General features: G+C 39.4%; 1 protein-coding gene across 3 annotated transcripts in view; it reads right to left on the bottom strand.

The window, feature by feature from the left end:
- Nucleotides 1-22,084, bottom strand: part of creb1a (cAMP responsive element binding protein 1a) — a 34,722-nt gene extending 12,638 nt beyond the window's left edge. For 2 of the 3 annotated variants that reach the window (XM_063009782.1, XM_063009783.1), the window contains exons 1-7: nucleotides 21,967-22,084; nucleotides 19,227-19,349; nucleotides 18,935-19,081; nucleotides 18,712-18,812; nucleotides 17,882-18,021; nucleotides 15,279-15,461; nucleotides 12,519-12,657 (exon numbers count right to left, since the gene is read on the bottom strand). In XM_063009782.1, the coding sequence (XP_062865852.1) occupies nucleotides 12,519-12,657; nucleotides 15,279-15,461; nucleotides 17,882-18,021; nucleotides 18,712-18,812; nucleotides 18,935-19,081; nucleotides 19,227-19,298 (782 nt within the window). In that variant the 5' untranslated portion in view covers nucleotides 19,299-19,349; nucleotides 21,967-22,084. Of the gene's footprint in view, nucleotides 1-6,292; nucleotides 7,101-12,518; nucleotides 12,658-15,278; nucleotides 15,462-17,881; nucleotides 18,022-18,711; nucleotides 18,813-18,934; nucleotides 19,082-19,226; nucleotides 19,350-21,966 lie in introns of those variants that run through there. The other variant, XM_063009780.1, reaches the window with a different exon arrangement.
- Between the last annotated feature and the right edge of the window lie 601 nt (nucleotides 22,085-22,685).

The raw sequence follows: 22,685 nt of genomic DNA, 5'->3' as shown, positions 1-22,685 counted from the left end.
TGTAACGTATTATACTGTAGGATACCGTGCGATGGAAAAATGGCATAAGGGGTCACCAAACCCTCCTACTATATGGGTTAAGCATTCTTGACGCTGAATGCCAAGCATGCCATAAAACACAAGCAGTTAAGCAGTCTACATAACTGAAGTTCCTGACACCCATATCCCAATAATAAAATCTGTGTTAAGTCACCAGGATCCTGCTATTAGCCAGCCGGGCATCTACACAGACACATGATTGGCTGTGTGTCTGTAAGGGGTGAGACAACAGCTGAAGAGGGTTTCCTCAAACCCTACACTGCTAACTGTATATCAGAATATATTTTTTTACCTCACTTATCATTTACTTAGTACCATGTACCAGAGTCCGAGTCACACGTAAGTCGCACACACAGTCATCGACTCATGACTCGCAAAAAAATGACTCGAGAACAACAAGAGTCCCCAGCATCAGCATGTGTTAACATTAGATTGTTACCTTTGGATTGGAATCTTACTTAAAATGGTGGAATACCCTATGTAGTGCACTTCACAGGAACAACTGGGTAAATGAAACGCTCCTACAGAATTGGCGCTAATGGTTGAAAGACCGCTTTCTGAACCAATCAGACCTTCTGATTTTGATTGTTAGTAAGAAATGCTGTTATCTGCATTTATTCAGTTTGCGTCACACAGATGATGTGTCAATTAAACGCTTGATTGGCTTTCTAACGAGTTCGTGTTTTACTTCACAACGAGGAAAAGTTTGGAGTTTTTAATTATAAGCACATTTACAAAATATCGGATTATATTCCTAATGAGACAACACACGGTTATGAACTTAAAAGCATCTGGAAGAACATAAGCTTAGGTAAGCAGTGGTTATGAATTTCCCCCCTGTGTTTTGGATTTTGGCCGCTATGCCGTGATTTATCGCGCGCTTTTGTTTTGCAATGAAAACAAAACATATCAGTTTGAGCTTTTAACTGGTACCTTCTTGTTACAGAAATGACATTCATTTGCACAATGACTAGAAAAGTAAAGGCACTAAGTAAATCTGTTGTTTTTTTTATCTGAACTTATTTCTACGCTACATTTCCAATATATGTTGTGTGTATATTATATGGACTCGTGACTTGACTTGGACTCGTATTTTGTGACTTGTGAACATCTCTGCCATGTACTGGCCAACACTACTCTTGTCTCTCGTCTTGTCTTCCTCAATTACTCAATATTAGAAATTTCTCTTGTATTTATTGTACAGTTTTTTATCTGCACTGTGTATATTGTACTGTTTTGCACTTTTGTACTGTGTTGCACCCTGGTCCTGGAGGTTTCAATATGTCCTTGTATGTAGCTGAAATTACAATAAAGCTTCTCCTGAACTCATAACTGCTGCAATTACTACCTCTGCTGGCTGATCGATGGTACCTGCACAATGTGACAGAGGGTAATGAAAATTGGTGTGCGATTCTCCTTGCAGTACGGGTCTTCATTTAAACCCGTATCATGCAAGTGAAAAGAAGCGGTCGGCTACGACACATGTATGAGGGTGCATGTGATAGGAACCCTCCGTGACAAACATGGAGGTCTGCAGCATTAGAGGTGAATTACGATCGGGTAATTAGATACAACTAGATTGGGAGAAAATTGGGGGGAAATACAAATACACAATATTTTTTGTCAGGTTGCCAGGTCATGGAGGCCTGAGCATTGTTAACAGTGTATCCTAAGGACCTTAAAAAGTGTTGCATTTTATGCTTATAGTCATACATTTTAGTCTAAGAATTTGTTTAATAGCAGATATTTGATAGGTAACTTGGTACATAAATCAAACACATTTAATGTTTTATATTTTCTCTCGATAAGAGCTGGCGTTTACTTTCAAAATGCATTTCTTTGTATATTTATTCAAATACACTTGACTACTATGACTAGTACAGACGATTGTATTTTTTCCACACAAAAGGTTATTTGAAAAGTCATTTATTTGTGCAGACCATAAAATGTATTCAAAATCCCATTAGAGGTGTTATCAAAACATTATAATGGTAATTGGAGGATACCCAGACTCCCTGTTTATACATTATATAAAGCATAGCAGGTGCACAGATGGTACAGCGGTCACTCATGATCGTGATAACCACCCACTGCTGAGATCCGAGTTTGAATCACACTGGTTGAAGCCCTGCAATGGATCAGCACCTCAGGCACTGAGATCATGGGTGGAAACACGCCAAGTGCAACCCTGACCAGGAAAAGCACTCACTCACTTTCTTAACCGCTTATCCAGTTAGGAACCTATCCCAGCTTTTCAATGGGCGCAAGGCACACAGTAACACCCTGGATGGGGTGCCAGTCCATCGCAGGACAGACACACACATTCACCTATAGGGCAATTCAGTGTCTCCAATTAACCTGACTGCATGTTTTTGGACTGTGGGAGGTAACCGGAGCTCCCGGAGGAAACCCACGGAGACACGGGAAGAACAATGCATATCATATTGGTACAGAAGGTTACGTTCATGGCAAAAAAGGGAACAAGTTAAGCAATATGCATTATGTACAAGCAGTCAAAATTCACCTACATGGCAATTCAGTGTCTCCAATTAACCTGACTGCATGTTTTTGGACTGTGGGAGAAAACCGGAGCTTCCAGAAGAAACCCACGCGGACATGGGGAGAATATGCAAACTCTGCACAAAAAGGACCCGGACCGCCCCACCTGTGGATCGAACCCAGGACCTTTTTGCTTTAAGGCCACAGTGCTACCCACCGAGCCATCGTGCTGCCCCCCAGGAATAGCAGTTAAAATAAAAAAGTAATGAAATGAAATAAAGCATAGCACGATGTTTATTGTTTCACTGTATAATGCAGTACTGACCGTCTATAAACATTTGCACTTGTGTTTCTCTACTCACTCATCCACGCTGGTACATTCTAAACACTTGGCTGGTAAAAAATTACGGTAACAATTACAGATGCACAAGTCCAGTATCAGGTGTCTGTCTGGAATTAGACCAGAAGAGATGGATCTGTGTCAGGTCAGATTTCACTTTTTTAATCTGACCCACTGAATATGTTTACAGAGGTATAATGAAATGATTTAAACGCTCATTAGATAAAGTCGTTATGAAGTAAGCTGCCATTACATCTGTTACATTTCACAAAAAGAACCATAGTTCCTGTAAAAGAGTCAGTATCGAATGAATATCAGCATCAGACAATATTCAGAGCTTTGATATTTGGTATTATATTGAAACGGACAAAAAAGTAGAATCACGACATCCGTCGATAGAATCCGCAAGAAGACAAAATGCAAATATGTATACAGGGTGCCCACTGCAAACTGTGTAATTATAGAAAAAACATTGGCTCCGGTAAACATCTTTTTTTGCATTGCATTACATGCAGCACAATTAAAAATACACCATATACAGAAACAAAAGATCAAAGAAACTGAAATGCATATCATACTGGTACAGATTGGTACAGATGGTTATGTTCATGGCAAAAAAAAAAAAAAAAAAAAGGAACAAGTTTAGCAATACGTATTATGTACAAGCGGTCAAAATTCGTAACACTGCTTTAGGATCAGCGATTTTCCAGTCCAAAGCTTAACGATTACATGCAAAACCAGCTAACTGATATCGGTTCTAATAAAACACCCCCAGCACCAAAAATGCTTATTGTGGCCCTTAAAAACAGATTGAAGCTAGTCAATTAGATGAGGGGCAGAAAATATGTGTTTACATGAACAGAAACGTCTATTAAGAGCAAATCAAATTTCAGCAGTATTGTTGGCCAAGCTAATGTTGAGAAACTAGTCAAATTCCTCTTAGTGGCGTCTATAGTTTGTCTGTTGGTTTGTTTATTAGGATTTTAACGTCATGTTTTACACTCTGGTTACATTCATGACAGAAACAAGGTTCATCAGTTCACAAGATTATATCAAACGCAGTCATGGACAATTTAGTGTCTCCAATTAACCTCACTTGCATGTCTTTGGATTGTGGGAGACAACCGGAGCACCCGGAGTAAACCCACGCAGACACAGGGAGAACATGCAAACTCCACACAGAAAGGACCCGGACCGTCCCACCTGGGGATCGAACCCAGGACCTTCTTTCTGTGAGGCGACAGTGCTACTCACTTAGCCGCCCTGGCGTCTATAGTATTTTATTAAAATTTTCCAGTAGCGAGGTGGTGGCTCTTTTTTACTTTTAGCTGCTCCTGTATTTAGAGGTCACCACTGCAGATCTGGCCCTCAATTGTACCAACACATCCATTGACATTTAATTTTTCCAAACATTAAGGGTTGGTTTCCCAGACAGGGATTAAGGCTAGTCCAGGACTACATTTTGCTTTAAATGGAGAATCTCCATTGAAAATGCTGTGTAGTCTAGGATCTAGGCTTAATCCCTGTCTGTGAAACCAACCCTAATAAATGAAACTATTGTATTATTTGTTTCTTAATTGAAAACAACTGTCTCAACACAACTGGGTTTCAGCAAGCACCATATTTCATATTCTTCTACAAGCTTCAAGTCTTCAAGACTGAACCTGCATTCTAAACAGCCGACTAACCGACCAACAAAATTGCTGATGCATTTTTTGCCAAGCTGTTTAGACACAGCCAGATTATACAGAAATACACACAATAAACATTTACTGAGTTAACTCTGCATTTCACTATCAGATTTCACATTATACAAGACATGTTGTGACTGCATGTTGTGACAAACTGATCATGATTATTTAGCAGTAAACCTTAGTTGGGGTCTGCACACGAGTGACTGTGTTCCAAACTGCATACTAACACTTAGTACACTACTAACAAGATCGCAAAGCAGGGAATATTCCAGCCACATGACACAGAAAAAGTTACATACTATTTACACTGATCAGCCATAACATCAGCTCCACTTACCATATAGAAGCACTTTGTAGTTCTACAATTACTGACTGTAGTCTATCTGTTTCTCTACATGCTTTGTTAGCCCCCTTTCATGCTGTTCTTCAATGGTCAGGACCCCCACAGGACCACTACAGAGCAGGTATTATTTGGGTGGTGGGTCATTCTCAGTACTGCAGTGACACTGACATGGTGCTGGTATTGGTGAATAAGACACAGCAGCGCTGTTGGAGTTTCTAAACACCTCACTGTCACTGCTGGACTGAGAATAGTCCACCAACCAAAAATAAACCCAGCCAACAGCACCCTGTGGGCAGCATCCTGTGACCACTGATGAAGGTCTATAAGATGACCAACTCAGACAGCAGCAATAGATGAGCGATTGTCTCTGACTTTACATCTACAAGGTGGACCAACTAGGTAGGAGTGTCTAATAGAGTGGACAGTGAGTGGACACTGTATTTAAAAACTCCAGTAGCGCTGCTGTGTCTGATCCACTCATACCAGCACAACACACACTAACACACCACCACCATGTCATTGTCACTGCAGTGCTGAGAATGATCCACCACCTAAATAATACCTGCTCTGTAGTGGTCCTGACCATTAAGAACAGGATGAAAGCAGGCTAAAAAGGTCTGTAGAGAAATAGATGGACTACAGTCAGTAATTGCAGACCTACAAAGTGCTTCTATATGGTAAGTGGAGCTGATAAAATTGTATGGTTTTAATGTTATAGCTGATCAGTGTGTATTTCATATTTCCGAAAAGTGCAGCAAAGCTTGTTATTCAACTGCTTTTTTGGCAGATCACGTCAGACCATAAAAATATCATGTGCACATCTCATACAATCTGCTATTTCAGCAGTGGAATTGCATGTGTCATGAAAAGCTGCTTATTTCTACATCAATGGATTTAGAACCATCAAATCTGTGACAAAACCCAGAAATGTAAAACTATCCAAATGTAACCGTTTCATATTAATAACACACCATGCTGTTTAGTAATATTCAGCGAGAAACCAGATTGAATTAAACACAAATAAAAAGTAAAGCTTAGTAAAGATTCGCAAAACAAAAGCGCAGTAAAATATAGCAGTAATACGATGCTAAAATTATCTATGCATTCAGCAATAACGACTGATTCATGTGCATGTAAACACATTCATGTCTCTGTTGCGCAACATCTAACGGCTAGCTGGAAACTGGAAAGGTTGTGCGATGGCAGTTCCTATGTTAAAAAGCGATTGTTATATACAGCGTCATAGAGTTTATCAGATCAACGTTAATGCCCATTTCACGTAACAAAATAATACACTTCTGAAGCTGAAAATGAAGGGAAAGGGTTCAGGTTAAATGCCAAACCTTGCCAAAATAAAGCATATACAGTACATACATCTTCCATAGTTGATCTGTTTCTTATTTTTATAGATTTTCATATCAAAATAGGGTGCAAGTGTAAGTAACAGTAGCAGTCAAACCATAGAAATGTGCTCAGCTGATCAAATGTACATTAATCCATTAGCTAAAGTTCCACTCGTTTATACTGGACAAACTACAAATCCCCAAAGGTCGACGTCATTAAAGGAGCTATGGCCATCCAAAAGCAGTGCAGTGTGGGAAACTGAATTGTAACCTTCACCATTATGTGATTTCATTCTAAGCAAAGACTCCACACAGGCTTTGATCTCCTAATGTTTGGCCATAGATGGTTTTGAGATTTCCCCAGGATATTCAGCTGCCTTTATTACCCCACCCTGTCTGCAATCTCACTGAGAGGGCCTCCCTCTTCCGTTTAAGCTGTGAAAACACACTCTTTAAAATGTTAGCATCTTTTACAGGACATAATAAAGGCAATATTACATTTAGCATCACTCATTTACATGTATAGGCCAATATTTAAAAAAAAACAAAAAAAAAACAAAACGAAAAGACAAAAGAGGACCCCCAAGTCCCTGTAAAAGGAAAGTCACTGTCTCTTTAAGAAGAACCTGGGGGAAAGCAGGTCAGTCCGGCAGCTGAGACATAAGCGGTTGGGGTAAATATGTGGACAGCGGAGGAATTATTCCGATTTGTGACAATACAGGTCCTTAAGTGCTTTGAGTTCCTCGATTAGGGTTTTGTTCTGGTTTTCCAGCACGGCCACACGATTCTCCAGACACTTCACATACTCCTTCTTCTTGCGACGACACTCCCGCGCTGCCTCCCTGTGACCCAAACCAAGCATTACATTCCCAGAACAAAATATATCTCTTAATTAAAACGATTTTCAAGTGTCTTCATATGAAGTGTGTCCAGTGTTAGACTATGCTGTGGCTTATCATAAAATTATACACGCATATAAGATTAAAAAATTTAAGTTTGTTTAATTTTTGCACATAACTAAATGCACTTGATTTTAGAGCAACAGGCAACCAATTACACTTACAAATAAATCTTCTGTAATTCAAACCTCTAGACCAATTTTTTTTCATTTGATTTGGAAATTTCATTTCCAGGGATCATGCTGTAGCTTGTCGCAAAATGATACACGCATATATTTATTTATTTACACTTTGGTTACATTCATGACAGAAACGGTGGGTACTGGTTACACAAGATTCATTAGTTCACAAGTTTAATGTCAAACACAGTCATGGACAATTTTGTATCTCCAATGCACCTCACTTGCATGTCTTTGGACTGTGGGAGGAAACCGGAGCTCCTGGAAGAAACCCACGCAGACAAAAGGAGAACATGAAAACTCCACACAGAAAGGACCCGGATTGCCCCACCTGGGGATCGAACCCAGGACCTTCTTGTTGTGAGGCGACAGTGCTACCCACTGAGCCACCGTGCCGCCCTATACACACATATAAATTCATGTATGTATAACTTTGCACATAACTAAATGCGCTTAATTTTAGAGCAACAGGCAACCAATTACACTTACAAATAAATCTTCTGTAATCCAAACCTCTAGACAGATTTTTTTTTTTTTTTCATTTGATTTGGAAATTTCATTTCCAGGGATTATGCTACGGCTTGTTGCTAAATTTTACACGCATTTATTTATTTATTAGGATTTTAATGTCATGTTTTACACTTTGGTTACATTCATGACAGAAACGGTGGGTACTGGTTACACAAGATTCATTAGTTCACAAGTTTAATGTCAAACACAGTCATGGACAATTTTGTATCTCCAATGCACCTCACTTGCATGTCTTTGGACTGTGGGAGGAAACCGGAGCTCCTGGAGTAAACCCACGCAGACAGAGAGAGAACATAAAAACTCCACACAGAAAGGACCCGGACCGCCCCACCCGGGGATCAAACCCAGGACTGGACTGCTGGACTGCTGTGAGGTGACAATGCTACCCACTGAGCCGCACTATACACGCATATAAGTTTTTTAAAAATCGTGTCTTTTACTTTATTTTACGCATAATTAAATGCACTGATTTTAAAGCAACAGGCAACCAATTACACTTACAAATAAATCTTCTGTAATCCAAACTTCTAGACTGAAACGTCTGTAGTATAATAAAACCAAACCATTATTGAGACAGACTATGGCTTAGTAGTGACAGAAAATAAAGATGTACAGGGTAACACCTTTATACTACAGTTGTAGATCAGCAGTACTGGACAAGGTTCAAACCCCACAACCACCTAGTCGCCACTGTTAGGTCCCTGAGCAAAGCTCTTAACCCTTAATTGCTTGAACTGTATTTAGTCATAATTGTAAGTCGCTGTGACTGAAAGCATCTGCTAAATACAGCAAATGTAAATGTACTGTATATTCTTTACATCAGTTATAGCCTTTAGTAGGGATGCACGATGATATCGGAATTCTATCTGTATCTGCCGATAATATATTTTTTAAGAACAATCGGCATCGGGCCGATGCTTAGATTTGGCCGATGTTTCAAACCGATATTTGCCGACGCATTTATTATTTGCCGGAAGAAGACGGGGTGACGCAGGCCACGCTACAGCAGTGCAGCAAAAATGTCTGTGGTATGGAAGTTTATCAAAGTGAGCGAGCATGACATAAAGCATGCAGTTTGCAACACTTGCTCAACTAACGTCTTGCGTGGAGGGAGCAAAGTAAGAAATTTCAACACCACAAATTTAATTATACATCTGAAGGCACACCATCCTGACAAATATACAGAGTTCCTCACGGTGAAAGAGGAGACTCGCACAGCACCGCGCACGCCAGCAAAATCTGCAGCTACTCAGCCGGTTGACCAACTCCTTCAGAAATTTAAGAAATTTGACAAAAACAGCCCAAAAGCTACAGCTATTACAGCAAAGGTGATGGAATTCATCGCTCTCGATGATCAGCCGTTCTCTGTTGTGGAGGATATTGGATTTCGCCGGCTGCTCGAGCATCTTGAGCCACGTTACGCCATACCTAGCCGTCGTTACTTTTCCGACGTAGCCCTACCGGAGCTACACAACTTGGTAGCGACTCACATTCACAAGCTCATTGACGATAATGTGTCCTCCATTAGCCTTACCACGGACATCTGGACATCTGATGTGAGTCCAGTGAGTATTCTGAGTTTAACCGCGCAGTGGGTAGACAACAGTTTTGAATTACAGAAGGCAGTTTTGCACGCCCAAGAATGCTCCGGTTCACACCAGGACCAGTCTGTGTAGAACCAGTTAGCTAACTAAATGTGCCTAATAATTTTCTCAGGAGACACCTTTGATTTTATTGTTTGCATACAGTTGGTTGAAAGCTAAAAAGTTATGCAAATAAATGGTACATTTGTTTATAATGTAAATCGGGGGTGTCTGATCTCTCTGTAAATTATAAATGTGTATATCGGCATCGGCATCGGCATCTGTAGATAAGTACGTGTATAATATCGGATATCGGCATCGGTCTCGGCCCAAAATTCCCATATCGGTGCATCCCTAGCCTTTAGCAAACCTTGAACTTCTTGATCAGGGCCGATCTGCCTTCCTTTAACATATTTGAGATCGTTGAGAATTTTTGTGGGCTTATTGTAACTTAAATACAACAATGTATATGAATATAAATCTTTCATTCTGATCTGTTGCTGATCAGCTCTGCATTAACTGATTCTGAACTGATGAGGAGCCAAAAAATAATAATAAAGTAATAAATGAATAATGAAAATAATGATAAGAGCTCTGATTTAGTGATAAAGTCATCATGTGAATTACACTATGCTTTACTTATAACTCTAGTTACTTGTTAGCCACGTTAACTCCATGGCTCCAGTCTAAACCTAAACAAGCAAACATCATATGCAAGGTACAGGGAGAAATCTATGTTCCACTGAATTAGGCAGGTACTGATAACAGATTTTCCTTTTAAAAGATTGGCGAATCAGCAATTTTGAGTTACTGATGGGTGCGATGCGTGAACATATGGCAAAACTGCTCAGGCACAGACATACAAAAACACAAATCCCTGTTCAAACACAAGACTGCGCAGTGTCACTGTTTTGAGGTTAAATGCTGCGTCCCTGAATCAGGGTTTCAACCTGTACATTTTGTTTTATTTATTTGATTTTAATGCTATGTTTAACATGCAGTGTTTCATTTTATGCCAAAATAGGTATTATGTGTGTCTGCTTATTTTATCTTGTCATTATGTTGCGGGTCTAGGGATGTAATGATGCACCACAAGACAGTTAAAAATCAATGCACATGTGCCACAATTCGAATCGGTTATTCATTTAAGATGAACTGATATTCACTTTAAACAGCAGAGGGCACTGGCACTATTCACCTCGCCTGGTTGACACCACTTCACAAAGTTGCCAGGTAGGGGGATTTTCCAGCCAAATGTATTTCTGTAAGGATACTTTCTTTATTTGTATTATTCATTTATTAATAGAATGTTGGATTTGAATTTAAATTTTCATTTCAGTTTTTTCCACAATAAGCATTATTTGGCATAGTTTGTACCTACCTCAGAAATAAAAGGACATTCATTATTTAGATAAATAAAAGATAAGCACAAATACAGTATTTTATTTTGTCATAATTTGTCTTCAATTTCATTTTGTTTAAAAAAAAAAACGTATCTTAAAACCAGTATCGTGAATCGTATCGATCGTGGGTAGTGTATCGTTACATCCCTATATGGGTCCATTTTATATTTTCATTTTTATGGCTGCAAGGTAGGTATGTGTGTTGTCTTGTGTAAGAATTCCTTTATGGTTTCAGGCATGTGTACTTGTTCAAATACCTGTGCAAGATGATGTAAGAAAACTGACAGTGGGGGAAAACAAACCCGGCACAATAACATTGTTTAGCTTTGCACACTCCTGCATTTCTAATTACTATAATTACTGATACACTCTGTACCAGAAAGACAAAACAGAAATTACAACTCTACCAGGTGTTTGTTACTAGTACTTAAGTATTTAAGTGCAACACACCACCATTAAAATCTGAATATTTTAATGTTCCACTCACTAACGTCTCCTATACGCAGCAGTGTATATGACAGCACAAAGCACGGTGCTATGTGGTTACGTCACAGCTTTGTATTTTACACTTGATTTTTACAACATGACTGCTCGTAGGCTATTTTCAGGGCGGGAACAGCTGTGAGGCGACTTGGTATTTAAGGGAAGAAGATACTACTCATTTTATCACTCTATGGTTGTGTGTGTTGTCTGGTGGTACACATATGTGCGTTTTAAGTTTGGTTAAAGACAGCAATTAAAGTAGTTTACTGACTCTGCTGTAGGGTGGTTTAATATTTTCATATGGTTCATTTGTAGGGATGTAACGGTACACCCCACCCACGATGTGATATGATTCACGATACTGGGTTCACGATACGATTTTTTTAAACAAAATGAAATTAAAGACAAATGATGACAAAGTTTTCTTTTATTATTTGTCTTTACAAAAAAAAATACTGTATTTGTGCTTATCTGTTATTCATCTATATAACGAATGCCCTTTTATTTCTGAGTTAGGTACAAACTATGACAAATAATGCTTATTGTGTTTTAAAAACTGAAATGAAATTTTAAAACAAATCCAACATTATATAAATAAATGAATAAAACAAATAAAGTAAGTGTCCTCACATAAATAAATTTGGATAGAAAATCCCTTACCTGGCAACTTTGTGAAGTGCCGTCAACCAGGCGAGGTGAATAGCGCCAGTGCCCTCTGCTGTTTAAAGTGAATATCAATTTATCTTAAATGAATAACCGATTCGAATCGTGGCAGATGTGCACCGATTTTTAACTGTCTTGTGGTGCATCATTACATCCCTGGTAATTACAAAGCACATTGTGCTTTAACAATTGATTTAAAGAGTAAATGTCATTCTCAGATCTCATGTACACAGAAATTCTAATCTTGCAAAGTGTAATCGTCTATTATGATTCTACTGTTGTTATTCATTTATTATTACTGGAAGTATTGTAGGCTGGAAATGCCACATGGCAGGATGGATTGTACAAACAGGGCTCTGACACGCTTACAGGCTCAATTTATAGTTTCAGTTAAAATGTCACGTTCATTTTAACATCAAATCTATTTTAATTATAACTTGATTGTGCCATGGTGATGGCAGCAATGCCAGATATGTTTGCAGACTGGACCAATAAAAATTGGATATAAGAAAGTTGTACCTGTTTTTCATGAGGCGAACCTCTCTCTTGCGTGTGACCTCCTCTGTACCCCCCTGAGTCGATGCCATTACCACACTGGGAGCGATGGTGCCAGCTGTCGCTGTGCGGATCTGGTATGCCTGTACATCACCGGATGCAGCTGCGAAAAACAAGGACACTCTCCGTTAGCCACATTGTAAAGGTATTGAAGTCTGTATACTGTATGTACTGTATGTATGTTTGAGGTTGTACCACCTTAACAATATACAGGGAATAAAAGGCTGTTTTTCTAAATTACAATTAACGTCATGTTTTACACATTGGTTACATTCAGGACGGGAAATTACTGGTTACACAAGATTCATCAGCTCAGGTTTTTAATGTTAGACACTAGAGATGGACCGATCGGGGTTTTTGGCACCGATTCCGATCTCCTTTCAGGGACATCGGCCGATAGCCGATTCCGATCGGGAAGGGGGGGGCGGTATTAGCAGTAAATAAATTAAAAAAGAGCCTCACAGTAAAGATAAACCCGGAGCAGCGCGTGTGTGTGTGTGTGTGTGTGTGTGTTTGTGCCTTTAGAAGAGACACTTTGTTCACAGTATCGCTATAAGTGATTCATTGATTCATGAGTTGATTCGTTTTTATGTGAAGCGTAAGTTTCTCTTCTCAGTTATCTCTCCATGTTTACTGTTATTAATTAAATGTCGTGGTTTTAAATAAACACCAGATACTTCAGAACATTTTGTGTGACTCTCTTACATTAAAAAGCTTAATTAAACTGCTATTACCACAGATCTGTAACCGAGTCAGACTCGTTCCGTCTAAGGAGCTAAAAGTTTTCTAAAAGTTCAGCAGATGATCCTGAACTAACGAATTTGGTAATGAATAAACTTTTGCCTCTCATTGGCTCTGTAACGTTTTCTGTTCTCATCTACATCACAAGTAAGAACCGCTCACGATTTACCAAAGTGAACCAGGAGTTTATATAACGTGCTGATAGAATCGACTCAGATGTGACCGGGTTGAATTATCTTTTTAAAGTAAATATTTCAATTAGAGATGTACCGATCAGGGTTTTGGGCACCGATTTCGATCTCCGATCTCCTTTCAGGGCGATGGGCCGATAGCCGATTCCGATCGGGGGGGGGCAACATGCCCACACACACACACGCAGGTTTAATGTTATCCAGTTCAGGCTGAAAAAAAAACTTAAAAAGAGCCTCAGAGTGAAGATAAACCGGAGACAAACGCAACAGCGTGCGTGTGTGTTTGTGCCTTTAAGAGATGATCTGTTTAGTGTCGCTAAGTGATTCATGAGTCGATTCGTTTTCATGCGATGCGTAAGTTCTTCTTCTCGGTTATCTCTCCGTGTTTACTGTTATTAATTAAATGTCGTGGTTTTAAATAAACACCAGATACTTCAGAACAGTTTGTGTGACTCTTTTACATTAAAAAGCTTAATTTAAAAGCTTAATTAAACTGCTATTACCACAGATCTGTAACCGAGTCAGACTCGTTCCGTCTAAAAGTTTTCTGATGATCCTAAAAGTTCAGCAGATGATCCTGAACTAACGAATTTGGTAATGAATAAACTTTTGCCTCTGATTGGCTCTGTAACGTTTTCTGTTCTCATCTACATCACAAGTAAGAACCGCTCACGATTTACCAAAGTGAACCAGGAGTTTATATAACGTGCTGATAGAATCGACTCAGATGTGACCGGATTGAATTATCTTTTTAAAGTAAATATCTCAATCAGCAAAATTACATCGTATGTGTGATGCACAACGTTAATGATGTTATTTTAGGTCATGAAGAGCTTTCACCGTGGTTTCTGTACGATGGTTGATGAATGGTGATGTGATGGTTGGTGCTTCGTAGCTCAAAGTCTGGATCAATCCACTGAGCTGTTAAGCTTAACGTGATCTTTTATATATCACACGATCGGATCGGCTACTTTTAGGAAATATCGGCCGATCGCCGATAGCATATTTTGATTAAAAATCGGCCGATACCGATTCGTAGCCGATCGATCGTCCTATCTCTATTAGACACAGTCATGGGCAATTTTGTATCTCCAATTCACCTCACTTGCACGTCTTTGGATTGTGGGAGGAAACCGGAGCTCCAGGAGGGAACCCACACAGACACGGGGAGAACATGCAAACTCCACACAGAAAGGACCCAGGCCACTCCACCTGGGAATCAAACCCAGGACCTTCTTGCTGTGAGAGGACAGTGCTACCCACCTAGCCCTCGTGCCACCCTTCCTCAGCAGTAAGGAGTGTATGCTAATACTGATATCAGCTCTAACTTGTCTGAAAAGGCTTTCCAGGAGATATCAGACTGTATATATGGAAGTTTTTGCCTAATCATTTAATAGAGCATTAGGCAAGAAGTCAGGCACCACTTTTAGATGAAAAGTCCTGGATCAAAAGCAACATTCCAATTCGTATTAAGGGTGTTCACTGGGCCTAAGGTCAGGGCTGCGTGCATACTACTGGAGATGAATCGTGCCAAGCTCGTCAAACAATGATTTATAGTCGTTGCTTTGCGCACAGCCTTGCTAAAACAAGAACAGGAGTTACCCATACTGTTCCCACAATGAGTACATAAACCCCCGTAAGCACATAATAATTAAGAGCCCCCCCTCTAAAGCCAGTAAACATTAATAGAAACTGTTTTTTTTGTTATTATACTGTCTGCATTATGTGTAGTCCTTCGTTTAGAACCAAAGTGTGTTGTTCCAGTGTTTATAGAAGCTGACGTATTGCTCACCCTGCACCACCACTTGGTTACTGGGCACTAGGATCTGCTGGCCATCGCTGGTCTGAGCATACTGGAGGATGGTGGTGCCCGGCTGGGCGCCTGCCGTGTTGGTCATCGTCAGAGTCTGTAAGCCCTGAACGGCGTCTGTGCAGTTATTGGCTAGCTGGATAGCTCCGCCTTGTGTGATGGCGACTGGAAAAGACAATACAGACAATACAATAAAACTAATTGGAATATACTACACTGTTGTGTTTCTCTATACAATACTTGAGAGAGGACTAAGCCTGAGCAGGAAGCATTTTAACACTCAATTAAAAGCCAGATTAATTATTGTTACATATTTTAGTAGAGTAAAAAAAAACAAGTATGTGCTTGCAGTTGCTTTAAAGATTTGCTTAGTAAAACTTTGTAAATCTAATTATGGGGGGGTCAGTGTTTAACTAGGACATTTACTCTTCTGCTACCTTCTAAATCATGGTGTTTTTAATAATAAGTGTTGCAGAGAAAAATAATAATTAAATAATCTAATTTTAACAGATACGAATTGAACTTGTACACAAACGCCCCCTTGTGGAGGCTTAATGTTACATCTTGTAAACCGCAGTGGGACCAAATTGACACCATTTTTATTAATTAAGTATGTTTCGTTTTGTGTTTCGTTTGTGTTGCTTGGGTTGCGGTAAAAATCATAGACAAAATGTGGGTCACTTTGAAAAACCTTGCTCTAAATCAGGGGTGTCAAACTCATTTTCACCGAGGGCATTTCACATCTGCATTATGGTGGCCCTCAAAGGGCTGATTGTAACGTATCCTGCTGTGATTGCAGTCTGCCTTTTAAGTCTTGGACAATTTGTTGTTTTTCTTGGAGGCTAAATTCTGTGTTTGGTGTCAAAATGCCAAATTTATACTGTATATTTATAATGTACGTATATCTACATTTGTATTGTACTCCTTTTCCACAGACAACGGCCTCATAACACAAGAGACGTACCAGTTTTTCTTCTTGAAGCACAAACTTGTATTCACTTTCCCATCTTTCATTAAATTTCCTCCTTCTGCTTAAATTGTCTGTTCTTGTACATTTTCGGATAATTTGTAAATATTTCTCAACATCACTTGATGGAAAACTGCCTCAGTTAAACACTGTAGTGGAAACAACCTTACCATCTAGTGGCGGGAAGCGGTCACTTTGCGGATGCAGTTTTTGTACGATTTTACAGTGTATTAAGACAATCATACGTCTTTTAAGCTCTTGCTTAAGTTTTTTTTTTTTTTTTTTACCCCTTTTTCTCCCCTTTTAGCGCATCCAATTGTTCAATTAGCATCGTGCTTCCTCTCTGTCTATGCCGAACCCTGCCCTGACGGAGGTGATTGAAGCTAACCCGTATCCCCTCCGAAACACGAGCAGCAGCCAGATGCATCTTTGCCACCCACACATTGACGAGTTTGGCGCCACCTAGCGTTGCATGCGGAGAGACACACCCTAAGGGCACCCTCTCCCATCTCTGTGTAAACGCCTCCAATCAGCCGGCAGAGAACGCAATCGCATTCTGACAGAGAGAGACCCACATCCGGTTCTTTGTCCCACCCCCCACATGAGCAACCGGCCAATCGTTGCTCATATAGCCACTCAGCTTCGAACCGGTAAAGCAAGGCTGGATTCGATACCACGCTTCTCAGAATCCAGCCCTGGTTGCAGCGCGTTTCTTTTTACCGCTGCGCCACCTGAGCGGCAGCTCTTGCTTAAGTTTGACACGTGTTCTAAATAGAACACAGCCTTCACCTAGGGGGCATAAGGTTGCATTCACATGATATTCGTTTTGCACTTTGTTGATGGTAAGGTTGGACACTTAATGCCGATTATCGCAGCCTTTTACATCATAAGCGCCCAAACCACTGAAAGCTAGAAAACACCTACTACTGGCCAACAGTATTGACAGTTTATTCTGATGTTTAAAACAAGAACACTCTGCAATGTTCGTCATTCAAAGACATGGTGGGTTAATAAAATGTTCCTGTTTCAAAGGACACAAGAAATCTTAAAGAGCTGCAAAGCCTTGACAAACAATTCCAGGATTAGTAAAGGTGGGATCACTAACTAAAATTCAAACCCCTTTTCACATTTCACCATTTACTATTCGTCATGCCAGATTCTCTCCGCCATGTCTGTGCTTCGCTTCTGTCTAAGTCATATAAACAATTCGTCTCGTTGGCGAAGCTCTTCAAAGGTCAGCAGCAAACAGGATTAAAGTTCCATCAAACTGCAGTGAAATCGAGCAGTGAAAACTGTGAGTCAACGTGGCAAATCTGCGCAGTGCACAAAACTCAGGGAAGCACAGCAGCAAGAAAAGCGACCTCCTCGGTCCATAAAAACAAGGCACAGCATCATGTCAATGGAGCCTTATTCCTGCCCCAAAATAGCAAATCCGTTATAAATGTAAAAGGTTATGCACTTGTTGTATTGTAAAAAGAACATTTAAAATCAGCATATGTCTAATATCAACCCATCAGATTTTATATGGTTTTATTTAACCACATGGAAATCATTCACTGTACTGCTCTGTGCAAGCGTATGACTATGCTGTGTGTGTCTCTCTCTCTGTTTAACTCACTGTATTGACCGTTGCTTGTCTGGTAAACTGGAGTGGGCACTGTGACTGTAGTGATGGCAGGAGCTTGCTCCTCTTCGTTATTCTCCTCCTCTATCCGTGCTACTGCGGGAGTGTCTGATGAAAGGTCGTTCAGGATTTTCCTGTAGCAGTAAAAATAGGACAGAATTTTGACAAACATTTTCATTTATTTGGTACATTTTTGGTACATTTGGTACATGCTATTTGGCTGTGTTGTTGTACCACCTAGTCTTGCACAGGACAATAAATCCATTAGCAGAAGCTTATATGTGCAGTAAACATTTACTGTTTTATTACATGGCATGGAATGTGTTATTTTTAGCACTGTGGTGCTTTCTGTCCCAGGATACGTCATTACAAATTTTAATTTAACTGTAGCTTTTTAGTGCCGTCTATATTGACACAAACTTGTACTGAATAATTTTACTTATTTTTATCAGGTATGAGAACTACTATTCTTTTTGGCATCGCAAACTGTAAATACAGACTTATACATAAATCATAATATCCACAGTAATTACTACATACAAACATGTTACACTCCATCAGACATAGTGATTAAGATCTGTGATAATTGATCGAGCAGATCTACTTAAGGGCTGTCCTGTTATCAGACATAAGGACACCTGCCAGCCAATCAGAAGCCAGGATTCCTTGTGGCCATACTATAAATTGTACTAAATAATAATGACTTAATCCCTCAGTAATTGTCATCATTTCTTCATATTATTCATCAAAATTTAAACTCTAATTTTAACAAGTAACTACAAACACAAGCAATGAAAACATATAAAAAAGTACAAACAGCAGACCTGTATGAAGGGCGTCTAGAGAGGATCTCCCTCCGTTTCTGAGTGTCTGTCACACTGTCCACTGACTCCTGAGAGTCCTCACTCTCTGCAATGGTAGAGATCTAAAACCAACACAAAAGCATCCAGTTATATGTATACATTTAATAACATACAATAGGATTCAGGAGACAAATCAGTTCAATACCAATAAACTCTTATACTGCAAGACTGCATCTTCACTCACCTGTATGGCCTGGATGTGAGGAGACTGGATGACTGAGGGCTGGGCAGCCTGGATCACCCCATGAACCTGCACTGTCTGACCATTTGGGAGCTGCACCAGGGTCACTGTGGGCCCAGTGACTGAGGCCTGGCCTGCCGCCATGGTTACCTACATAATACACAAACCTTGCCTTAAAAACGATGGTGTCTGTATAAGGATATGATGAAAAATCATAAACAGATAACATGATCTACAAAGTTCTGAAGCCTGATTACTACCTTGCGTTAACAATAGCAGCCAATGAACAGCTTACCTGTGCCAAGGTGGCAATCTGCTGTGTTTCTGTCTCAGAGACAGCAGTGTCTGCTCCTGCGTCCATGGTCATTTAGAAAACCAGCAGAGGAACAGGGTGGACTCAGATGCTAGGACGGCCTGCCTGAGAACAACAGAATAAAACAAGTTAGTACTTTACAAGACAGCATTCTTCAGCTGGCTTTACTGGACCTTGACTAGACCTCTGTCCACTGTCTGTTGTGGATAAAGCTATGTAACTTGAGGATACAGCATATAATTTTTAGACCAGCTCATTTAATTACAGCAGACTTTAAATTGTTCACTGACATGGAGTAAAAGTCTACGGACACCTTACAATAAGCTTGTTGAACATTATTATTAATTTACTTCTCCAGGACACAGTAGACACCCTTCTCTGAAAAGGCTTTCCATAAGATTCTGAAGAATTTCTGTCTGAATGTGTCAAAAAAAAAAAAAAAAAGCATTTAAGGGGTTTAATAAAAAGGCCTGGCTCATAATCGACATTCCAATTCCTCCAAAGTGTTTAATAGGGTCAGAAGTCAGGGCTCTATGCTGTCTATGCAATAAATCATGTTTTGTAATCTTGTTTATTACGTTACAGTTTTACTGTCTGACACGTTACTGTAAATAAGTTAAAGCTGAAATTTTAATGCTAAGATGTCCATGTTACTAAATAACCTGATGCCTGCTCGTTGACACGTTTGACCTGCCAACAATGTTTGTTTAAGCCTGTAAAGAAGTTGTAGACATTATATTCCTGGTTTTCCTCTAAATAAATGCTCTGGTCACTTCATTTTGTAGTTGTAAAATATAGTAAATGTAGTTCTAGCACCACTAAGTGGCAGAAATCTGTGTGTTCAGCTACCAGACACCAAGCATGACCACCATGCAGTCATTGAACGCTGCTGTGTGAGGTGTGGCTGTGAGTCCCAGTCCCCGTGACGAAGGGGACAGTTAGTTTAAACCTTGTTAGATTTAACCATAAATTAACACTTCTGCACATACTGCTCTTACTGTTTTAAAAATGTGCTCGTTGTGTGTCTCTAGAGTCTAAAAATAGTCTCTTGTAACTTTTGGCGCCTTTTTACTTCCGCTTTCATAACATAGGAATCATTCACTTTTCGACTCCTTTAAATCACATGTTTGTGTGAATCAAAATAGCAAGTTAGGAATCATTAGATTTACCAGAGCGGTATCGAGCTCATCAGCAAAACATGTGTAAAAGCAATACAGGTTTTTAAAAAATTGAAACGTGGTTAAAAAAAAAAAAGTTCTGATTTTGTCGACAAAAAGCAAAAGTTTCTGTTCGTGAATCGATTCCTTAAATAGAACAAATCGTTACAGGTGGAATCAATCATTTTGATGAATCGATTCCCTGCGCAATTTGTTTATAAAGAAGAAATAATCCACATAAAATTGTTATCTACATATTTTAGGAGTTATTAATAGTAACTAATATAATAGTTATTATATATATTTAGATTATTACATAATTGAAGATACATATATACATATATATATATATATATATATATATACATACATATACATACATATATATATATATATATATATGGAATCAATAAAGTATCTTAGTTTACATTTAATTAATTGCAACTTATCCTGAATGGGAAGATAAAGTGAAGGTAAAAGTTAAATAAAATGCACAAAACCCCATTTTAATTACATCTACATGCTTACTATAATGTTAAAATGATTTCAGGGATGTAATCCAATATTAATTAGATACAACTCGCACAAAGTTTTGTTATATAATATACTCTCAATTCTGGCCATGTTGTAAAGAGTCGAGCTGAACTGTAGTGGAGTTAGTGGTATGCTTAATGCAAACGATTTGCTATTATTTAATATTAGATCATTTATTATATTAAATAAGTAGGATCAACTTTAGGGTTGTGAGGACAACACATGATTTAATCAATAAAAAAAAGATTTTAAATATCGTAAAATAAAAAAAGTTCCATGCTAACGAATTGAACAACTTGAAGGAATCGATTCACCCTCGTGTAAAAATACACGATTACTGGGCGAGTCGATTCTCTAAGTCAGTCGAGAAACGCCCATTACTAAAACACAGTTTTAATATGAAATACATGAGCTCTGTGTAGCCTGAAAACTTTATTTCTTATAACAGAATTTTAAATGACATGTCAGCTTGTTAGAAAAAGCAAAAATATATATATTGTTTTATAGGAAAAAATACAGAACAGGCAAATAAGATTGTGAACACATTATGTAACGTGATTTGCTTAAAATAAAAGGTAAAGTACAGATGCCAGGTTGCAGAACATACAGAACCTAAACCAGAAATCTAGCTACATGTGGCCAATCCATACAATAAAGCTTCTGAGGTGGCAAAAAAAGTGCAAGTTAAAAGCTAAACTGCTAACACGGTTAGCATTTCGGCTAACGAGCTACTACTAAGGTTGATCCCACAGGCTGTGCAGTATGAACTGCAATATGCATTTGACCTGTGTACATGTTTGTATTTAGAGCTAGCTGTGTATAATATAACTACATGTTTAGTTTACACTGTATTTATAAGCACCGCTTCCCCCTGTTCTTGCCCAGCTCTGTGTGACTCGTTGACTAAAAGCGGCTCTGTGCAGCTGGTGCTATGAACAAGCCCGCCAACAAGCCGCCATGATTCTCTTTGTTAGAAACGCCATGGCTGAAATTGAGACGCTTATTTCTCAGCGCCATCGTCTTCTCCTTACCCGCTCCCGAACAGTCTCACTGACTCTCCCTCTCTCTCTCTTCGCGTCACTCCCGGGTCTCCGGAGCTCCACTTTTTATTCAGTCCGACACGTAAGAGGCCGCGTCAGGCTACACCTCCGTCGCGTCACCCAGCTCAACAACAACGCAGCACTCCGACACACAGCAGAGCGATTCGCTACCACCGCCCGGAATGAGCCGAGCGCTGACGGAAAAAAACACGATCAAACCCGAAGCTCGGCCTAGCTTAGCAAAGTGCTTACTGAGCATGCGCACAACACTAGAGCCGTACTCATTATGCAAAAAAGATCTAGGGCAGCGGTTCTTAACATATTCTTTACTTTTAGACCCACCCCTGTGTTTAAAAAAATTCTGGGTCCCCATTAAAACGGGTTACGATATTATTCTTAAACTTTCAGCAAGGATAAGAAAAAATGCTTATGCGAAATTTGATGTATGCAAATTTGATGAAGGTAAATATATCTTTGTGCTTTCTGTTTTTGGTTGATGTAGTGAGATTAGTAGCTGTTGATATAGGGCAGTTGGCAGTTGTAGCCTAGATGTTAAGTTACTGGACTAGCAATCGAAAGGTCGCTGGTTCAAGCCCCACCACCGCCAGGTTGCCACTGTTGGGCCCTTGAGCAAAGCCCTTAACCCTCAATTGCTTAGTTCAGTAAACTGTCACAGAACTATAAGTTGCTTTGGATAAAAGCGTCTGGAA

This window comes from Trichomycterus rosablanca, chromosome 15 (assembly GCF_030014385.1).
Source record: "Trichomycterus rosablanca isolate fTriRos1 chromosome 15, fTriRos1.hap1, whole genome shotgun sequence".
NCBI lineage: Eukaryota > Metazoa > Chordata > Actinopteri > Siluriformes > Trichomycteridae > Trichomycterus > Trichomycterus rosablanca.
This window is presented reverse-complemented; position numbering and strand designations above follow the sequence as displayed.